The sequence below is a fragment of the Aythya fuligula genome, chromosome 8 (assembly GCF_009819795.1).
Source record: "Aythya fuligula isolate bAytFul2 chromosome 8, bAytFul2.pri, whole genome shotgun sequence".
NCBI lineage: Eukaryota > Metazoa > Chordata > Aves > Anseriformes > Anatidae > Aythya > Aythya fuligula.
In genome coordinates this window covers 16,213,081-16,235,471 of record NC_045566.1, presented here as the reverse complement: position 1 = coordinate 16,235,471, position 22,391 = coordinate 16,213,081, and the positions used below count along the sequence as shown (strand labels likewise).

Below are 22,391 nucleotides of genomic sequence, written 5' to 3'. Positions count from 1 at the left end.
GTCCTGGTAACCTTACAGTTTATTCTCTTTATTAACAGTCGGACAGTTTGCGATCCTGAATTATGGGACCAAATTGAGGTCAAGGTATGGGACTCTGCATCTAAAAATGACAAGATTGCGGCAGGATTGCTCAGCACCTGGCGAGCAGTCTCTGAGGCCTTGAAGAGCCCTGTGGGACCACAGTCAGAAACGTGTGGTTTGGCAGACAGTGAGGGAGCTGCGGGCTCCTTTACTGATCCGACTGCTACGCCACCGACCCCTCTGCCGCTACAGCCATCGAAGGCTTTTGCTGTTACGCCCCCTGCTGACCTGGACGTGCCTTTTGACCCAGGCCCTATTGGCCTTGAAAAGGAGATGGATATGCTTTTCTTTGATCCGGGAAGAACGGGATACATAAGGCCTGAAGGCTGAGTTGCTTGACAACTTAAAGCAAGAGATATTGCTCAAAAGGAACGGAAAATGGAGACTGCTAAGTCATGGAACTTAAAGGATTGTTTGTTACCTTTTCTGATTGTACATATGTATAGGCATACTTGGGTTTAGTATGTAAAAGCAATGTTCTGTATATTTAGAATGTTTGATGTTTGTGTGTGCGTGTTGGTGGAGTGTAGACTCTCTGCACACCCAGCGCTTTTTAGTTGCCTTTTATACCTTTTATAAATATTCTTTTATAAATATTACTAAATTCAGATTGAGTTGAGACTTCATTTATAACAACCAGAACTTGAAAATTCAGAGGCTTTTCTAAAAGGTTCAGCCAAGCTGATTGCGTCCTTGCGAGCCTTTCACCAGCGTTTCACCCGCTGTTTCACCACACTCCGCCGAGCCCCGTGTGCAGTCCCACTCGCTTGCCTGTCGCCATGTCCCGAGCCATTGCGCGCTCCCCGCCCACCTTCCCCTCGGGAGGGAAACCTCCGGCCCCACCACAGCCCCCGCTCGCCCAGGCACCGCCGCCGTGGCGCCCCGCTCCTCGCTCCCCCGGCTCCTCAGGGCCGTACCGGTGACCGGCTCCGCCCTGGCGGCTCCGCGCCCTCCCCTTGCGGGCGGGAGCGCGGCGGCTACGGGCGGTGAGTTGTGGCGGCAGGCTGCGGCCCGGCCCGGCCCGGCGGGGGAAGGGGCCCCGGGGCGAGCTGGGCCTCGTAGTCCGCTCCCGGCCGGCGGTGGGGTGGCGGCCGGCCGCTGCCCCGTGCAGGGAGCGGGGCCTGGAGCCCTCGTGGCGGCCTCGGTCCGCCCTGAGTTGTGTCGCTGCGCCGGGCGCGTGCCTTTTCCCCAAAACCCAGCCAGAGCCGATGGAGCAGGGCCCGTCAGGGAGGGAGGGAGGGAGGGAGGTCCGCTAGTGGCCGGCGCTTTGTGGCCTTTCAGACTTCGTACTGCGAACGCGGAGTGCTCCGAGCTGCCAGTGAAAGCATGCCAAGTGCCGTGTAAAATGTCCGAGTGCCACAGCTGCAGCATGAGGGAGAAGAGTAAAACAAAACCTGATCCATTTCTTCCCTTTACATTGTAAAGTTTGTTTTTCCATGCTTGGTTTTCTCCATTTCGTGGAGGCTACATAAGGTGAAGTGACAAAATACTGTAGTGTGGCAAATCTCCGCATACGGCACTTTTTAAGTTCAGTGTCCTTAGTAAGAATAAGCAGCTTCCCTCAGGCCAGCGTGTTTAACAAGTTCTGTTGGCTTGTCCTGTCAGGAATTAGTTATATGTGGCACAAAAAATCTGTGGAGAGGGGCTGGTGAGATGGCGCCCTTTCCTTCTCTGAAGCTTTTGCACTCTGGGCACGTATGAAGATGCAGTCCTTCAAAGACTTCACAAAGTTTGGCTGAGAAACCTACACGTTGGCATATCCAATGGGTACTAAATCCAACTCAAGCATAATAGTGATTGCATTTAGATTACTGTGGTGGCTGAAGGACTGGCGCTGGTTTTAATACCTTGATTGTTACTGAGAGTGCAGAGTAAATGAGACTACTTTCTGCATGGAGAAAATGCACCAGCTGAAGAGAGCTGACCATAAGTTTTTCAAACTCAAAGGCGTTATTATAGAGATGGTACAACTGAAGTTCAAAAATTAAGGGACAGTGGCATTTGGTACAGTTTCAACAGGGAAAAAAAAATGACTTAATCAGAAACATGTAACTTCACAAAAGATTTTCCAGTGCTACAGCAGCATCACAGGTTAGGGCACTGTATGTCCAGGAAGCTGTGCAGCTGCTGTAAAGTGAGTTAGAGACCCTACAACTCTGAGGCTGTCTCTATTTCAGTGCTTATAAAGCACAGCATGAGCTAAATGGTTGTTAATGCACAGATGTATTCTCAGAGTTCACATGACAAAGTCTTCTTGCATATTCTAGGTTGGTTGAAGTCACCAAATCTCCTGAGTTTAAACCAGATTGACAACCAGAATCAAAAACACGTGTATCTTCCTCTCAGCCCCACTAAAAACATCATGTTGGTCTTTCTAATAGCCTTCTTAGCTTCTCAACCCTGAATAAATAAATAAATAAAAATAAAGGAAGCTGCAGGAATAGTCATTTTTTATCCTTCTTTCCCAAGTATGTTGACTTTCCTGTTTTCTGTACGAGTATGCAAGCCTAAATTCCAGAAGGACTGACTATGACTAAAAGCATGAATACTTTAGAGCAATGAAAATTAGAATGAGATGAAAAGTATTCCTAAACGTTAATTTCTGAATTTCAGACATGACTCTTGGTCAAAAAGTTTGTGTCTGGTTCCAAGATTGAAAAAGGAAACATTAAGAAAGAAAAAATTAATACCTTTCCATTTCCCCACAAAGACCAGTGTGTTGTCTGTGTTTGAAGTAACCTTACAAATTTTTAGAAGAGTTGAATAGGATTTGCAACACTCTTGTAGCTGTCAAGCACTGTGTAACTTTCCTGAAGTGGAAGAAACTTTCTGTCTGGATGAGAAAAACTTACCATAGGACATTATAAAACATCCCATTTACAAAATGCGTAGAGGTAATAATTAAGCATGCAATCATCCTAAAAGTAACAATAATTCTCTTGACCCTGTAATATGTGTTACTATGTCATATAAAATAATAGTGTGAATGTGTGTGTGTGGAAAAAAAGAGCAGGTCGTGCTTGCTTTTTGACATCAGTGTGGGGAATTGTCTGGGTATATTAAGGAGGCCTTTGCCTTTACTTCCTTGAGTAGCTTAAATGGAAGCATTCAGTGTTGCAGAACTGCAGAGAGAAGAGTATTTCCTGGAAAATCATCATAAAGATTTAAATGCAGCAGGACAAATTTTCCATACTGGGGCCTGGACTTGGCTTTTTGAGGTTGTTTTACAAAATATTTTTTCCATTATGTTCCTTATAAAGTTTTGACAATTTCTACAGTTCTGTGGAGTTAAATTAAACATGGATATCAGTTTTTAACTCAGGTGTTCCAGGTACCTTGAGATCGGTGTGATACGGATCTGGTGCCCCTCATGCAGTGTGGTTTTGTGTGATTGCCTCACATAAAATAATGACCTGTCACATACCATATTTTCATGCAGCAATAATGTGAGAAATATTTACAGATTTTTATTTTTATTTTTTAATTAAGGTTGCAAGTTAGTTTTGTTTGGAAAATTTGGATTTCATTTTGCTATTCCTCAGTACAAAATGAAAGAGGTAAAGATACGCATATTTGCCACACTGCAGTAACTACTGCAGTTGTTTGCAGTACAAGTAAGGCTGACTCTTGGGAGAACAGCACTGTTGCAGTTACATTATAAGATAAGATAATATCCATACATTATGCAAGTAGTTTTTGTCAAAATATGCAGCGAGAAAGGCTTCACTCTGTACTTGTGAGAGATTATGTCAAATATACCAAGTGCATATTGGTGTGTTATTAAAACTGTATTATTAAAAGTGACTTAAAATGTATTTGCAGGTCTTATAAAACATATATATTTAATTTGTTTCTTTCAGAGTATCTGCTGACTAGTGTGAAATATTCAATTCTTGTTTATTTTTGCTACTCGTTAGGCCAGCGGAGTTGAGGAAAATGATAGTGTTTCTCCTTTTGAAGGAAATGTCAGTGAATTGCATACTTGCAGGTCACTAAGTGGGCTAACACTGATATTACTGAGGATCTAATTGAGTTAGCTACAACTCAGTAGTGTGTGGGAAAGCCTGTATTTTCAGAGCTGACGCTGAGTTTGTAGCACTGGTGTAAAAGAGGCAAAATGAACATACTTTTAAAACTTAACTCATTCAATGGGACACCTTTAAAAGGAATATTTGTGGACCTTTTATGTTAGCTTACATTTAAAATAGAAGGAACACTTTCTTGTTGTAATAAATCAATTCTTCATGAAAAAGTCATGCTGTACTATTATATTTAATTACCCTCTCAGCTTCTCTCTGAAAAGCTTGCATGGTATTGTTTTACAGGTGACAATGTTAATATTTTCTAATAAAAGTAGTGTATTATTTTTTCTTTTTTAATTTTCTTTCTGTTTTCAGGTAGCAAAGTCTGGAGGGAAGTGGGGGCTGCCTATTCCTAAATAAGTAAGCTTTGGAAAACAAATTTAATAATCGTATATCTGTGCCTACTGTATTTCTAATTTAGGTGTATGGGTTATATATTTTTCTCTTACAAATTCCAGTCATTTTGACAACATCATCCAATGCACGTGTTTAAACATACATCCTGAAAGCAGTTAACTTAAGTCCTAGCTCTTACTTCTTTTTTATGCTTATTGATTAACAGGGCTCGTTTTCTGTAGTCCGTGAATGACCCGTTACACCACATGGAACATCTTTCCTAGCTCTCTGTTTTCTCCCATTGCAGATATTTGATGTTTGCCCAGTCACTGAGGCAAAACTTAGAATAGTTACATAAATTGTGTAGGCCTGCATCTGCAGTGTGACTGGTGATCTTGAGTATCTCAGTTGCAAAGTACATGATTTTAAACACTTGAAAATTGAGACCAGTTTTAATGGGGCGTGACTTTAAAAAAAAAAAAAAAAGATTATTTTTATTTTGCGTCTTAACTGGCAACTCGGATAACAAATTTTATTACACAAACATATTTTCACAATTCTAACAGAGACTTTGAAATGCATTTAGTCTTAATTTTCATCCAAAGGAAAACAACGACAACAACAAAACAGTGTTTTCAGATAGAGGAAACTTTTCCTTTGTATGACATTCAGAAACATTTTTAAGCCCTGGTAATAATTTACTAGAACTGATTTCAATGAAAGAAAATTGCTGAAAGGAGGAAAAGAAGGTCTTATCTTTTAAAATTACTTAGTGATTCTTTAGTTTACTTAGGTTTCCTTAGTTTAGGAAGCTTGTTCCTGGAATCTGTAAGTTTTTTTCAGGTTATGTATTTATTATACAGGCATGCTATGTGCTTCACGAAGCTTCAGTTACCTTGGCATTAGAACATACCAGCTACGAGCAGATTTGCTTTCTAGATCTATCAAGCTTTCAGCCTCTGATGTAAGTATTCCATCAACTTCATAGATAAAACTATTTAACACAATATTTTAGAGATGCACTGATTTTGTAATGTTGCCAATAAACATATATTAGCTGTACTTTCTTTACTTCTTGTTACATTGACTCAAACTTTTAACATTAAGACTCCAGTAAGTTATTCCAACCAGTGAAATATTTAGCCACACTAGCACAACAGTTAGGCAATCATGGCTTTGTGTATCCTTTTCAGTCTTTAAAGTCAGAGCTGCAGGTACCAGGCCAGGAGGATCGCCTAGTTGTTAGGGCACTAGCCTGAAATATAGGAGACTGATTCGATCCCACCTTTATCACAGACTCTTGGTAAGTCAGTTAATTCTTTTGTCAGTTTTCTGCTAATGAAACGCAAGTAGTTGTGCTTCTTGATGCTGCAATAACAAGGGATGTATAAGTACCTCAAACTTAATTTTATACAGAATCTTCTTCATTTCCCAGCTTAACTGCTTATGAGGTTGTGTAACTCCAGTTTAAGTCTTTCAGTTTTGTTGAGAGAAAAAAGCATTGCAACATGATGGGTGGCTGGAGGTTATGCTCTGCATTGCATGTAGAAGACTGGAATGTAAATTGTCCTCCGAGGTCAGAACAGGAGTTCATCTAGTCAGCAGCTTGTGTCAGCCAACGCACATGTGAGATTGTCCAAAACAGGTGTTGAAACTTTTATGCAGACAACTGTAGCATAGTTTGCTCATATGAGAGGCTTCTTTTAACATACAAGCCACTTTGGGGACTGGATTTTACCTGAGTCAGTTTTTCGTTTTCTGTAAGTATTTGTATTCTACTTAATGTACCTGGATGTTCTTACTGACTATGCTGAAATCTAATACTGTTTTTCTTTTTGAATTTACTTAAGGTTTTGGCTTCAGCTGTAATTTTCAACATTGAATTTCACAATTTAATTATATACCATGTAAAAGTATTTACTTTTGTCATTAAACATATTCCCATTCAATTTAATCATGAGTTTCTTTGTATTATGAGGAAAGATAAATACAAGTAGCATCTGACTTTCCATCTAAAGCAATCAGTGATAGGGAAAGCAGGAGGTTGGAATTAGAACTTGATGAGGACATGCCTCTCTTGTTTAATGCTGATCTTAAAGTCATGGAAATCCTATCCTTGTGCCTAAAAATGGCTTGAAGATGATCAAGCTATGATGTAACTAGGTTAAAGCAAAAAAGATTCTTAAGGAGAGAATCTCTTCTGGGAGAAAGAATGCTTCTTAAGGTATCATTTATAAATGCAAGGTATTTTGTTTACTTTCTCAAGGTAATGAGGTGGCTCTGAAGTCTGCTGTAAGTTGAACCCCTGATGACTAATGCAGGTCCAGCTATTCCATTTTAAAGCTAGTTTCAAGGTACAAGAAAAATTAAATAGGAAGACATAAAATACTAAGTATTTAAACTTAAAATAGTATGAGGGCTGTAACACTCAAAGGCTTTTTTTCTTGACTGTACTTTTTTGGCAAGGGAAAGTTAGTTACTGCAATTAAAATTTCTGTTACATTTAAGGATAACTTCCTACAGTGTGGATAAGTCTTTAGCTTTTAGTAAATTGAAGCAATTTCAAGAAGAGTTTGTCAACAGAACAAATTTCCCATGGTACCATACAGAATTCTCATTTTTTAACTGAAGATTCAAGGTGAGATTTCCTTTTCCTTGTAGTGTGAGTAGTGGTCTGGTATGTGGAAAAAAAAAAGTGCGTGTTAGAGAGGCTCAGACTAATACTTGTGTTATTGATATTTATATAGTATAGCCAGGGGTTAATTTACTAAGGCAAACGTTGGAAAATTGGATTCATCTTTTAAACCATATGTGTTTTTCAATAGATGCAGTACAGATCACCTACTCAGAACTCTCTCTTAACTATGTTGTATGTTCCATATCAGGAAGTACAACTTCACCTGTCTAGTTACTTTAAATATATATTTTTTCTTCCTGAGGATAAATGAAAGATATCACTGTTTGGTTCCTCTGGTACTTATGTTTTACGGATGAGGTCAGAATTAAATTTGTACAGAAGATGTACAGTAAGCAAAGAAATATCTGTTAGCTTAATAATATGATTTTCCATTTTTCAAAACTTTACATATGTGGTAGTTTTTTTATTTTTATTTTTACTGTAAACAAGTTGAGTACAAATGTGTGCCTGTGTAATACTTCAACTACGAGTTAATTCCATCAATTCAAAGTTGAAACTTTGAGTGTAATGGCAACTCAGACATCTCACAGTGTGCTAGATGGACTATGGTTTTTTAAAATTTCTCATGGTATGATAATAGCAAGCAGTCTTACATGAAAGCCACTAAAATGAGTAGTCTGACTAAAAGAAACAGCAGTATTCTGGAGTTTTGCGGGACTTGTTTTCTGTGTGATTTTTTTTTTCTCCTCAGTATCTAGCTGGTTTACAGATAGAAACGGGCATGCACTGCTTTTTTGTTGTTGTTGTTTGTACATACAAATAAATCTGTTGATTTTATTTTCATTTTTTCTTTTTTAGCTTAAATATACCTGAACTGTCAGTAAGTTTTGCTCTGCCTTTATAGGGAGGACTCAATGAAAGGCTATTCTAACTATGTTGTCTAAGGCCTTAGCTAAAGTTCAGAATATACAGCAAAAAAAACATGCTCTAATGTGATTTTGCTGTGTTGTAATTAAATACTTAAAAGTGTTGAAAGTCTGAATGAAAACATGAAATGTCTATCCTATTTCCTTGTTAGCTACCAATTTAACAAATAAAATTGCATAGAAAACACACTTCCCAAACTGGATTGGGCTAGAAATAAATCAGTCTTTAAATCCTTAGCGTATCATATAAAAGAAGAAGAATTAATGTATCCTTTTTTAATTATTTTATTTTTAGGTCATCTTCTCAAGTAATTGACCTACATTATGCCTCTGCTCCATTCTTGCTGCAAGTTCAGTGGGTTTAGATGATAATGAATGAGAATTTAGGACATTTTTGTGTATTTTCTTCTTAGTCCGTATTCAAGCTATTATAGAAGCTTTAATGAAAGACCATGTCTATAATTGTGGGTAACAACTGAATGCAACTGGCAATGCTGTATTTGAGAAAGCATGAAAGAGGGTTTGTCCTGCATAATCCAACAATAAAGTATTTTGTCTTTCTTAACAAAACCCTTATGTCTGTATATCTCGATCTTGCAGACAATGGCCTTCAGACACAAAAACACAAGACGAATTGAAGGCCTTGACAGCAATGTGTGGTAAGTAAAAGGAAAATATCAGCAAATTCAGAAAATATCTTTGGTGGATATATTTTCTTTCCAAATTCATAATTACTACTAATAAGAACATGCATAGCACTTGCTGTCTCTGCTGAAATATATTTGGCATCTGTTCAAGACAGAAGCAATTAAATAAATTCTGTTAAATCTCAAAAATAATAATTTAATTTACCTTTTAGCATTAGGCTTAGGATTCTGTGTATTTAGTAAACCACATGAGAGAAGGATGGCTCTTGGGTGTGGTAGTATTTCTGGCTTTCAAATTTAAATGCTAGTATTGTTGACTAATTATTTCACTTACACTCGCTTTTTGTTTCCCAAATTAATCTGATTTTATTTTTAAACCATTATAATTGCCTTGATAATTTAAATCGTTCATTTCAATACGCTTTTTTTTGGTAGGTATTAAATTGGTCTCAAAGCACTATTGCCATCATTGGTAAAGATGGGATTTTGTTAGATGATGATAATGATGTTTTGGGCTTACATTAGTGTGTATGTACGTGTGCGTATATACATACACATGTAAGGTATTTTGTCATCTGTCCTCAGACTCATTTTTTAGCAATTTGTGTTTGTTTTTGATTGAGCTGTGATGCATTTTTTGTTGTTGTTGTTTTTTTCTTTTTTTTTCTAGTCTTTAACGTGGATAAGGGTGAAATGTAAGACTCCTTCATGAAACGAGGGAAAAAGTAGTTGTTCAAGAATCCTAACATTAGTTTCTGGCAGGGAACTAGTAACAGTTAATAAAGAGCTTGCAGCAGTTTGTTCTCTAAAATCACACACAAAATTATAGTGCTCTGAGATGACTCAACAGTTTAAGTGACACCTTCACTTGACGGTATCTAACCTTTAAATCATTTAACATACCTGTTCTAATTGGGTCTACTTCATTTTGTGAAGAGGGTAGTATTTCATTTCTGCCCATGTCCAGAGATACCACACATCCAAGCACAGTTCTGCTGGCAAGAAAGTTATTCTGTGGAGGCAGGAAATAAACCGTTTACTGGGTTCTTGTGTGACTCCTCTGCTTACTTAACATTGTCCCAATACCCGTCTCGCACTCTACCTAAAGATGTTTACACTGCTGTGAGTTTGGCAAAGCAAAATACTTTTTTTTTGTCTTCTAATGTTGATGAAGGAGAAGATAATTCTGTTTGGTATGTTAAATTTAAGCTGTTTTTTTCCCTTTAGGGTTGAATTTACAAAGGTGGCAGCAGATCCCTCAATTGTTAATCTTGGTCAAGGCCTTCCTGATATATCCCCTCCCAGCTATGTTAAAGAAGAGCTGGCAAATGTAGCAGCAGTTGACAGACTGAACCAGTACACGCGAGGCTTTGTAAGTACTGTGAAACTGGAGGATCCAAGTTCAGGCAGAAAATTTAAGACTTTAACTTGGTTTTACCAGTAGTTTGTACTCTTATGTCCCTAGTTTTCTTAACAGATTTATCAGTTACTAACCAGCGTCCTCTGTATAGGCTTCTTCAAGGCAGAAACTTTTAGCAAGAGCAAAATGGTAGAGCATGAGATTGCATGACCCTTCAAAGATTATATAAATCAATGCAAAGGTTAAAGATTGTAAATTACAAATTTACCGCTGATTATGGTCAGTGTAAACATGAGTCAGATAGGCTAAGCCTAGAATGAGACAGAAATACTTGCTGAGACAACCTCCTGGATCAAGAAAAGATTCACCCATAACATTAGTAGAAATGAGGAAGTGGCTGAAAGAGTAAGGTTTTGCCTCTGGAGGACAGTCACTACACGTTGGATAAGTTGTCTTGTAGCATTTAAGTCCTGAGCTGAGTGTGAATGTGTGGCATTTGTCATTGTCCAAGGCAGGGCAATGCCTGTTACTCTCTTTTACTATGATTGTTTTCTTGTTCCTGTTTGGTTTGTCTTTCTCACTTTTTGTGGTAAAGATAAACCATACTGCCCAACTGAGAATCATGTGTTAGGGTTGCTACAAGATCCTAAGGAGTCAATCTAATGTTTTTCTAGATGATTACATGATGTAGCAGTGATAGGAAAGCATCGTACAGACTGGTAAACCAGTGATTGAGTTGGTACTTGTAGCGTCATTGCTCATATATTCCAATATAACCTCTTGCCTGTTTTCTGAGGATCAGCATGTATTAGAACTGGGAGGGAGCAGCAATGGCCAGCAGCTCCCTCAGGGACAAACTATCACAATGAGCGGAGCAGAGGCTGCATCAGCCAGGGCCTAGTGCTGTGGTACCTGAGCAAGGCAGGCCAGGAGGTGGTAGCTGAGGTGAGGTGAGCCCAGATGGCCAGGAAGCTTGTGGTGGTGAGATGGTCTGAGGTTAAGCCAGGGGGTCAGCACACAAACCAGGCCCAGCAGTGTTAACCACGGTTAGACACAATCCAGTGGTTGCTGGGCAGGTCTAGAGGAAGAAGGCGGGTGCAAGGTCAAGCCCGCAGGTAGGGGCCTAGGATCAGCAGAGGCCGTGGACAGGTACAGGCATGGCTGTAACAATTGCAGGCCGGCAAATACGAAAGCATAGCACTTACATGGAGCCTTTGGACCAGGAGCAGTTGTATGGGTAGAGGACACAGGTGAGGCTGGTGAGGGTCATTAAGGCATATTAGGATACTTGGGACCCTGATAAGAATAGAACAAAAAATTCCGTACTTAATACAGTCTCATTATCATCCCCATTTGGGTCACTTTGTTTAGTCACCTTTAGCTGATGGCAAGTGTGTGTGTGTGTGTATGTGTAAATCTCAAAAGTGTAAAGCCATTGTTTCATGGCACTCAGAAGACAGCCGGAATTTAGTGACCTTCTGGACTAAATGTGAATATGTTTACCAGCCACAATAAGTTAACTGAAAAGTCTATGCTTGCCAGCCAGACTGCGTTATGGAGGAGCTGTGGCACAGAATTGTTACAGACAGAATGGGCTACGGTCCCCTGCTGAGCAAATAACCACAGAGCGATTCCCTAAAACAATTTGTGAGTTAAGCATAAGTATAATTTTTCCACTGTGTGCAATTATTCAGTATTTAGTTGTATTTAGTTCTGTCCTTTTGCTCCTTACTTCTAAATTCCCTTGATATTTATGAATGTTTGCAGTTGTTATACTATGAATAGTAATTAAAGAGGATTTTTTAACCAATATTCTCATCTTCTGCTTTTGTGCATTCTCTACAAACTCCTGCAATTCTAAGTTTTTTTTGAGCACAAGTATTTGTGGATAGCAAATGTGGGAGGGAGGAATATGAATGATGCACATCCATCTGATAATTGAGACGTTGTCCCAAGTCTCTGCAGCACTTGGGCCTCTCATTGCCTGTAGGGCTGTGGTCTATAGAGTGACCTAATGTGAGCTGGGTGGTGCAGCATTCCTGTGTAGTTGACACACTCATGGGAAGAAATGGCTGTCATTTGAATCAGCAATGATTTGCAAGCCTTAATTCGTGGTAATGTTTTTGTTTATGGAGGGGTTCAAGATTTTTTACCTTACATGTGGAGGTACAATATTCAATATTTTAGCGAAGGGCTTTTTTGTTACATAGCTGCATTTTCCTACAGAGCTGTTTTTTATACTTGGTATAAAGATAGAAAAGATAAGAGATTTTCAGAACAGGAAATCTCTAGTCCTCCTGAGTAAATAGAAGTGTGCCGCCTTATTTATATGTTGTAGGTGGTCTTTGTTTTATTGTTTTATTGTTCTTTGCACATTTTGGGAAGAATACATTAACGACTGTGTTCCTGTAGGAGACAAATGGTAAATGGTGCTCTGAGGTTTGGGGTATCATTATAGGAATCGTAATTTTGATCACAAGTGCTGTTTATCAGGAGTATATAAAAAGGTTTAAAATAAATTTCCAATGCACCAAAAAAAACTTAGTTGAAAGAAAACAAAAGAAACAGAAGGAGCTTCAGATGGAGATATGGTCAGGTAGGAAAAAAAGACTCTAAAAGGAATGAGGATGAACTAGTATTTGCTTCTCTCCTCCTATCTCTTGTTCTAGCTATTCTGTAGGCTACCTGAAGCTATCCTGAGCTTAAGACAAATAGTAAGACAAAAATTCAAAAGAACTAGATAAAAAAAAATCCCCGAAGATACAAATAAAATCAAATAACTTTTCTTCCCCATGTATAAAAATTTTAAACCATACCACCTGTTAAAAACCATTAATACTGAGCATCCATCTCTCATTCTTATGCTCCAAAATGTGTAATTTCCTTCCATGTTGGGAGGGGAAAAAACAGCAAAAAATGTGTTGCATTCCTGAGAATGTACAAAGCCCATCAGTTGCATTTCTTTGCTTTGGACAGGGGCATCCGTTGCTGGTGAAAGCTTTGTCTCAAGTGTATGAGAGAGTTTGTGGAAGAAAGATTGACCCTCTCACAGATATCCTGGTGACAGTAGGAGGTTATGGATCTCTCTTTAGTACAATACAGGCTTTAATTGAAGAGGGAGATGAAGTAAGTTTTTTATTTAAAATTCTCACTGAAATGACAACTCATATGCCTTGTTGATAATGATACTGAAATTAATGGGGGGGGGATATTTCCTTGTGCCTACAGTGCACAAGAGTTTGTTGTTGCATTTTGCTTTCAGTGTTTCGTCAGTTTCATTTGTATATCGTATTCTCATCTGTATCCTTTATTCCTTTTTTGTTGCTCTGATAGTCACTTTTTTTTCTTTAACAGTTCTCTGCTCTTAGCTCTTCATGTTTGTTTATCTGCCATCTTTGGTTATCTCCCATCTTTGTCTGGCACTTTCACATCTCTGTGCAAGATCCAAGCAACCCTGATGTTATATGTTGACATCTGTAAAGTAACTAGAGAACAGCCTGTGTTTGTCAAAAAAAAAAAAAAAAAAAAAAAAAAAAAAAGAGTAGTGCTTATCATACTTAAACTGAGGGCATTTTATATGAAGTTATGTGATGGAAGAGGAACGTTCTGCAATTTTAAAACCAGGCAGGAGTGCCAGAAACATTATCAAGCTATATTACCAAAGCAAATCTGGAAATATGATGGCATCACACACTGAAGATTTTCTGTTTCTGATACTCATGATTATAATTTCAGGTAATAATAATAGAGCCATTTTATGACTGTTATGAACCAATGGTAAAGATGGCGGGTGCGAAGCCTGTTTTTATTCCTTTGAGAAATGTGAGTAGCTTTTAAAAATATATTTATTATATTCAACTGTTCTTCCATACCTAATACAGTTTGATGAACACCTTGTAGGAGATGCTTTTCTCTATAGTTTTTCATAATATCCAATTATAGAAAAATGAGAGAGACTCACGCTATAGTGATCTAAAGTGATGATAATCCAAAGCAGGTAAAATATTTTCCTGGTATTAGTAAAAGTAGGACAACATTTCTCATTTAGTGTAATCAGCTTTCAGAATGCACAAGCTAATGTTCCTTTGTTTGGATGTGATCAGAAAATGTTTTCAGTAGAAATACAGGAAGGATGATCATATCAGTGCAATTTCTGTATCTGCCACATCTCAAAATGTTCGGTTTCTGATCCCTTCAGCAACTTGTATAGTGATAGAATGTAATTTATTTTCTAAAATCCACTTACTAAATAAGAAGCATTTATGTGGTAGACATTTTCCTTATTGGCAGCTTGGAAGGACTTTTATGGATGCAAAGTGTTGATGCTGTTACCGGAGGAGGGCTGAGGGGCTGTTTATGCAGTACTGGAGGGAGTAGGTGAGACTACTCCTTGTGGTGCCCTCCTTCTTAGGAATGGGGTTCCTCCATGGATTTTCTGTTTCATGCTTTCTTTGCTTGGCCCTCTCCCAGTAATGCACAGGTGTCAGAAAGTTATTACTGCCAGGCTCATTGTTCTCAGCAGAAACAGACCCAAACTTTTGTCATCCTCATGTAATGTCTCAGTGGAATGGATTTTTAACTGTTAGGCTGTTTTCCTGTAGATGAGGAAGGAAAGAGCTGATGTCCTAGTCCAGCAGGCAGTGATAAGTCTTTCCAGCCAAACATGCACACACTTGTTCTAGTGTATGGGAAGGCCATAAACTCTCCTGTTGTGTGATTTCCTGCATTACACACTATATGGTCAGTGTGTGGGTAAGACAGACAGTGGCCAGGAGAAGACTGTCGCTGTCATAGAAATGTATCTTGTTCTTTGCCTCACTGCCTGTTCCTGGAGGTGCCTTCTCCCAGGAGAACAGGACAGGTGGGATAAGTTGTGTGTGGTTAGTAAAGTGTCAGAGGGTGATAACTTGAGCATCTCTGTTTAGTCTGTAACATGTTGCATCCCAGTAATGCATGTTAAGTTCTTATTTATTTATTTTTAAGAAAAATGATGGAAACTCTGCATCTAGTGCTGATTGGGTCTTGGATCCTGCTGAACTTGCAAAGAAATTTAACTCCAAAACAAAAGCAATTATTCTGAATACCCCACACAACCCTATAGGCAAGGTAAGAGTCCTCTTTTAACGCTATTGTAATTTCAGAGCATGCCTTAAAGACTATGATTAATGCATTGCCCTTGCTTTCTTGCATTCCAGGTATTTACCAGAGAAGAGCTCCAGGTAATAGCTGATCTCTGCATTAAACATGATACCCTGTGCATCAGTGATGAGGTGTATGAATGGCTGGTGTACAAAGGAAAAAAGCACATCAAAATAGGTACTGATTTTTTTTTTTGTGTGGTATTGTAGAAGTGGCTGTGGAATGGTATTTTCTCCATTTAGTGAGGGCTATAGTAGGAGCATGGCATTACTGTAGAAATTGATTCTTAAAAATAACAAAAAAAAATACATATCTAAATGACCTTGCAGTGCTCAGCTACACAGCTGCTGGTCATACAGCTGTACTATGCTGATTGGATTGGCCATGCATGGGCTGAGTCTGTTTTGAAAGGCCTGTCTTCATGGCTGTTGTGGTGGCTTGATAGAGATACCTTCATGCGATCGTAATCTGAGTTAGTGCATCATACGAAGTTACCACAGTAACTGGTGCTTTATCCTGTCCCAATTACAAAGTAAAATGAGTTAGATTAAAGCTTTCTTCGTGGACTTAGCAGGTGGTTCATGCAAATAGCCATCTTTAGAACCAAAGTCTCTGTGGGTGGTGCAAGGTAATCCATTTTCCTTTGCCATGGCAGCAAGTTTGAACACTGATGTTGTCAGTTGCACTTTGTCTTAGTAGACAGGTGGTGAATTCTTAAAGCACAGTAACTTCATTGTTCATTAGTGTCAGTATTGTCATGTTAATGCTTCAAACCAAAACATTTACAGTTGAACAAAAGACATTCTGTAGTTTAGCAGAAAATGTAAAAATCCCTTGTGATGATAATGCAAGTTAAAGCCTGGAAAGCTAGTCAACTTGGTTTTGGTATATACTCTGTAATGGATCCCATGACATTAGCTTTTAACTTTATTGTTAAAATGACCGTACAGCTTTCAGGATAAAACTGTGAAAAATAGTGTTATTTCAGTAAAAGAAACAAGATCTATTAACTTCAGTTTCTTAGGCTTCTTTAAATCTACAAAAAGATAATACAAGAAAAAAATGAATGTTATGTCTCTAAAAGCTCCTGTTTCCATATTAACCTTTACATGTTCCATCAAATGCAGTGACATTTCCTTTGTGAGAGGTACAAAATGGTTATTGCATCAATTTAGCGTCTGATTTGTTAAATTATATTAAGAAATCATGGAGTTGCTAGCCACAGGTCATAAAATTAGTGCAGTCTGCTGTCACTGAGGCAGTTTTCTGCTGTGCGGAGCACTCAGTCATGTTTCTCATCGCTATCCAACTTCTGTAAAAACAGTGAACCTCCTCTAAGTAATGATTAGTGTTGCACTGGCAGATTTAGGGGTTGCGTGTTGTAACTGAGGATTCAAAACAAGCATCCCAACAAGCTGAGTGCAAGCCCAAGTAACAGGCTTATGTGTGTCGGTTTGTACTTTGTTAGTTATAAATTATAATCAGAGTTGGCTGTGGTGTCATATAATGATGCTGCCATATGGCATGAAAGAATTTGCCTATTTAAAACCTGCTGCTTGTAAAAGTGATGGAGCTGATCTTTCCTCTGTGCCCTTTTGCTGCAGCTATTGTTTGAAATGCTTTCTGTCTCCCAGGTTGAATTCCTGTGACTGTGTGGCAAAACAGTATCACTAGAGGGCATTTGCTTTGAAATTCAAGTCTTTGCAGTTTGTGAGAACTAGTTTGGTCATCTTTGGGAAGTGATGTATATACACTTGACCTAGCTAGCTAGAAGATGCATCTGTTCAAACTGCCTTTCTGTTTTCAAGGTCACAGAGCAGTTGAGTGAATATGGGTGAGCTAATAAGAATATGAGTCTCTTTCGTGCTAATTGTTTTGGTTCTTTTATTGGCAAGTGTGCTCAAAAGAGTACAATGCATGTTTTCAAATAATTGCGAAGACCTGTACCATGCTAATGAATGTAACTGCTGCAAAAACTTCCTTATGAAAATCAGCGTTTTTGTTTGGAAAAATCTGTGTTCACTGGTTTCCCCAGAGAGGGAATTTAACAATTGACAAATTCACTGGTAGCATTGTAATATACAGGTGTGGTGGAGTCAGGTGGTGTTGAGCACTGTAACTGCAGCTGCAGTAATGTTATGACCTTATTTAGTTTTTTCTCTCAGACTTAAGTGTGTCTTGATTTACCTGTTTCTACTGAAAACGAGTTGAGTTAGAGTCCAAACTGTGAAGCAATATACAAAAGAAAATTGCAAGCTGACAGAAAAGACTTCTGCTCTGTCACCTCTTTTGAAAGAAAGCAGAGGTTTTAGTCTCCTACAAGATACAAATACAGAGATGGACATAGGCCTCCATGAATCCCTTAATCCTTGCAGACATCCTTAGCTGGCTTTTATTGCTTGTCAGTCCCAGACCTGTTGAACAAAACGTAATGTGTCTCTGCTGACTTTCTGATTTTTGTGGCATTTGGTTCCGGGTTAGACGTCTTTAGAAACTTTCTGATTTCTGAGATATCCATTGCTGAACTGTTTGCTAAACAAGTCTGTTAAGATGGCTGTGAGTACTTGAGTTCATGTTGTGTATAGTGTTGTTACCAGGCATCAGAAATAATGCTGTACTGAGATGAATGTGTAGCACTTACTAGATCATATCTCTTATGAATAATTTTGCATCTTAGCTGAGAAAAAATAAGAAAAATAGAGGCACAGTTAGTGAAAACTTTCTCTTTCTCCTTTCATTAATTCTGATCTTATTTTTATACCAGAATCATTGGCCCATATATTCTTTCTCACTTGTTACAGTTGCCGTAATTTTAGAATGTTCTCCCTGCAATGGTGTATGAACATACTGTAGTTCTTAGCTAGGGGCAGTACAGTTTTTCTAATTACATGGAATATGTGAGTGTACATGTAACCAATTCCTCTTATTTTATATACAGCTACATTGCCGGGTATGTGGGAAAGAACAATAACTATAGGAAGTGCTGGAAAAACTTACAGTGTAACTGGCTGGAAGGTAAGAAGAATCAATAGAAAAGAATTTTGTTATATGAATTACAAAATGCATCTATCATGCTCTGTTTTTGTTACCTGTCTTTTGAAAGCATCTGGCAAATATCTGTGTCTCCAAAAAGTGAAGATAACATTCAATTGGAACAACTGTCTACTTAGAACATCCATGTTTTAAGTCTATTCTTATCTCTTGATTAATATTTTCTTGTGAGAAAATAATAATAAAAAAAAAAAACACTGCATGGTTTGTTCAAAATCAATCAAAATTAATGGAGAACACTCTCATATTTTAATATTCCAGTTTTGTGGTGCTATTTTCAGATTGAGGTAGTATTTTAGAATGGTTTATATTTCTGTAAATATTTAATAATAATGTTTTGCTTGACTTTAAAATACATATCAGAAAGTAAACAAAATATTTAAACGTTTGACGGCTAAATTCTTTCTTTATCACCACCCGTGGTCCAACTGACACATGACATTTGAGTTATATCTGGTTAAGAGTTTGATTCAATAGCAAGCCCTTGTTTTAAGCTCAAACTACACTGGATGTGGACCCCTGTGAGATGGAAAGATCCTAAACCAATAAGGAATAGCATTCCTAATGAAAACTTTGTTTTAAGTCTTCGTATAACAGGGTTTAGAAATCAAAGTTTGCTCAGTACCATTTGAGAGATGTGGGTAGGTGAAGCTGTAACTGTTGCCTCATATTTAGACTTTCTTAATGGCATCATTCAGCAAAGTTTGGGTAAGCTAGCCTTTTTCTGGATTCTTTATCATAACTATTTTATGACTAATTCTGAAAAAAAGAAAAACTCAAGATGTTTAACTTTAATGTTAATTTGAAGTAACAGCATTGCTGTAAGTATAACTTATGCATGTTTTCTTCCCTTAGCTTGGTTGGTCTATTGGCCCCCAGAACCTGATTAAGCATTTGCAAGTCGTTCATCAAAATACACTGTATACTTGCCCAACTCCATTACAGGTAGGTACAGATTAAGCCGAGGAGGTTATTTTTCTGGGCATAGCAAATCTGTAGGCCTATGATAAAACAATCTATGATAAAACAATCACAGCAATTAATTTTCTGGGGTGCTAAAAGAGGAAGATAAACTCAATCAGCTCACCAAATGTTTTAAAGAACAACAGAACTCTTTCAGCTACAAACTGCTGCTTGTTGCATAAGACAAACATGACAATCTTTGTAGTTTTCTACCAAACAGAAGTAAACGTTGTTGCAATAAGGTCTTGTTTTACTGAGCATTATCTCTACCTGTTAGATCACATTTTTTTATTAGTATTATATATGTGATTACTGACTAGTGAGTACTTGGGTGCTTGGGATGTTGCCACAGTACAAAGAGACAAACAAATGATGCTACTGGATGTAGCTTGTCTAATTTGCTCATTTGCTTAATAAGGGCCAGATCCTGCTACAGGATCAGGGAAAAATCTATATGATTTCAGTAGGAGGCGTGTGTGTCTGAGTGTTTTTGAACATTTGTGTTTCCAGGAGGCTTTGGCACGAGCATTTTGGATAGACTATAAACGCATGGATGACCCAGACTGCTATTTTTACTCACTGTCTCGAGAGCTGGAAAGCAAGCGTGATCGGATGGCTCAGCTACTTCAAGAAGTTGGACTGAAGCCTGTCATTCCAGATGGAGGATACTTTATGATTGCCGATGTTTCTACATTACGTTAGTAAAAAGCTTATTCAAAAATGTGTGGAAAGCAGTTGGGAAGTTAGTTCAAAATGAAAGCTCCATTTTCAGCTTAACTTCTCATTTCATAGTCACATAACGCTTGTCAGAAATACTGAGACTGGAATTTTCTATTTGACTTTAGCCAGGAGCTAGATTTTACAAGCTTTAGCAAAACATTTGCGATTCTAAGTACTGTCCTTGTTTTGCAAAGCTTAGGTAAAGTTTTAGGAAGGGCAAAGGAGATCGATAAAAACAATTTCTTTTTTTTTTTTTTTTTTTTTTATAAGTCTATGATTATGAAAAGTTTGGGAGCCAAGCACCTGGCTTTATATCCTGAGTTTGTACTCAATTGTTATATGATTTTATTTAAAAATATTATTAAATTATATCTTTATTCTGTAGCATTAACTGTAAGAGTGCTGTTAGTGAATGCCTTCCCACCGGAGTCTAGGAAATCTTACAACATGATGTCTGTTTTAAACTTATTTTTTTTTTTAGATGTGGATCTCTCTGATGAAGATGGGAATCAACCTTATGATTATAAATTTGTCAGATGGATGATAAAATCTAAGGTAAGGTATCCTAGTTGTACTCTGTTTTTAGAAATGCTTTTCTAATGAAACCAAGAGCAGTGCAACCATGCTTACTCAATAACATAGTAGGGATACTACATCCAAAATATTGTTTGTTTATACTAACTGCTGGAAATGTTGTGGCTAAAATATTGCTAAGCATGCTTTGTGTTAAGTCCCAGCACTTGTTCTTTCTCCGCGCTTAGATGCTAGTTGTAGAAAAGTACCTTTAAACTGTTTTGCCTCAGAAAAGTAATTTGAATTTAGTTAAGCCTAGTTAGTAAATACAAAATCCAACCTTGTATTTCCTTTTAATGTTTGGAGAGTTACAGAAATGGAATAGTAAAATCATGCTTAAAACTATTTTGAAGTATGTATGTATAAACAAATAATATTTCTGTTTTATTTTCCAGAAACTCTCAGCGATTCCTCTTTCAGCGTTCTGTGGTCCTGAGACAAAAGGGCAGTTTGAAAAATATATACGTTTTTGCTTCATTAAGGTAAATATGTGTTGTGGGAAGACCTGAGGCTCAAAAATCAATGCAGTACCAAAACTGTAAGAGGCTATTTGTTACGTTTTTGCCCAGGATCTGAGTTGGATGGTTTTTGAGGCAGAAAGTTAGTTTGGTGTAAAATTCAGCACAAATTAGCTTCAGCTTTTTTTTTTTTTTTCCCTGAGAGACTTGAAACCATAAATATGGGCAGCGTGGTTAAGAAGGGCAGCTGCCAGAAAACAACTTGGTGGTTAGTCTTTTAGCTTTTTCTACTGATTTGTAAAACATTCTTGACTGACAGTGACAGTGAAAATGTATGAGGCAGGTATGCTATCAATTAAGGTGGATTCTCTAATCTAGAATCAATAACAATGCATAGGAGACTTGTATACCGCATGTCCATTCAGTTTCCAAAAACAAAAATAGTTTTTTTTAGTAGATCAGCTTCAAGTTTAGCTCACTTACCTGAAAATACCAAGGATTTTTCAGAGGCTGCAAATTACAAAAGAAAACAAAGACACAGGAAGGAATCTCACCCATTTTTGTTTTTGAAGAAAACAGAAATTGTGACTTGGCTGACATCTGCCATTTTGTGAGCACTTGTTTTTCACATTTTCTTACTCCTGTTTCACCTGCTTCTGTTCTTGAGAAGAAAGACTTTGGGGATGTGCATAAGCTTTGATAAACTGACTCCCCTAATAGATGTTTCTCCTATTGCTTTGTCACAGACTTAACACGATGGAATGTGTGCAAACTCTTTAATTTCTACTAATATAGACTTGTAGCTATAACTGTTAATGGGAAAACTGACTGGGATATTTACAGGATATAAGTGACACTGCCAAATACTGATTGGGGATCATGTAATTCTGACTTCTACTCTGTTTTCAAGAACTCTGTACTTGTAGTAATAGTGGTATTCCATGTTTTTGCAGGAAGACAGCACACTGGATGCAGCTGAAGTGATCCTGAAGAACTGGACTAAACAGAAAAATTGATATATGTATATATATACATTAATTAACTCTTCCATCTGGTATAATTATCTTACACTAGAGTTTTTTATTGCAAATTTAAGATTTAATTATTAAATAATTTACAGTACAGAATTAATGATATTGTAAATAACTGTGCTACCACCTGCTGAGGAGTTAAAATGTGGATTTACTGAAATGTATAATGCAGCTGTCCTGGTTTCAGTTAGGATAGAGTTAATTTTCCTCCTAGTAGCTGGTAGGGTGTTCTGTTTTGGCTTAGGATGAGAAGAGTGCTGATAACACACTGATGTTTTAGTTGTTGCAGAGCAGTGCTTACATCAAGCTAAGGACTTTTCACCTTCTTGCTCTGTCCTGCCAGTGGCAGGCTGGGGGTGCAGCAGAAGCTGGGAGGTGACAGACCC

The 22,391-nt window shown here is 37.9% G+C and overlaps 1 protein-coding gene across 2 annotated transcripts; it reads left to right on the top strand.

The window, feature by feature from the left end:
* Positions 1 to 955: 955 nt before the first annotated feature.
* KYAT3 (kynurenine aminotransferase 3) lies at positions 956 to 22,224 on the top strand. Of its 2 annotated transcripts, XM_032191982.1 has the most exons (15): positions 956 to 1,067; positions 4,479 to 4,523; positions 5,363 to 5,463; positions 8,664 to 8,722; positions 9,938 to 10,082; positions 13,047 to 13,196; positions 13,806 to 13,892; positions 15,054 to 15,176; positions 15,266 to 15,386; positions 18,148 to 18,224; positions 19,116 to 19,205; positions 19,734 to 19,920; positions 20,425 to 20,498; positions 20,912 to 20,998; positions 21,928 to 22,224. In XM_032191982.1, the coding sequence occupies exons 3-15, from the start codon at positions 5,365 to 5,367 to the stop codon at positions 21,988 to 21,990; spliced, it is 1,362 nt and encodes a 453-aa protein (XP_032047873.1). In that variant the 5' UTR covers positions 956 to 1,067; positions 4,479 to 4,523; positions 5,363 to 5,364; the 3' UTR covers positions 21,991 to 22,224. The 2 variants fall into 2 exon arrangements, with proteins under 2 accessions (XP_032047873.1, XP_032047874.1); XM_032191983.1 differs by lacking the exons at positions 956 to 1,067; positions 4,479 to 4,523 and adding an exon at positions 5,693 to 5,802 and having other exon boundaries at positions 5,398 to 5,463.
* The last annotated feature ends 167 nt before the right edge of the window (positions 22,225 to 22,391 follow it).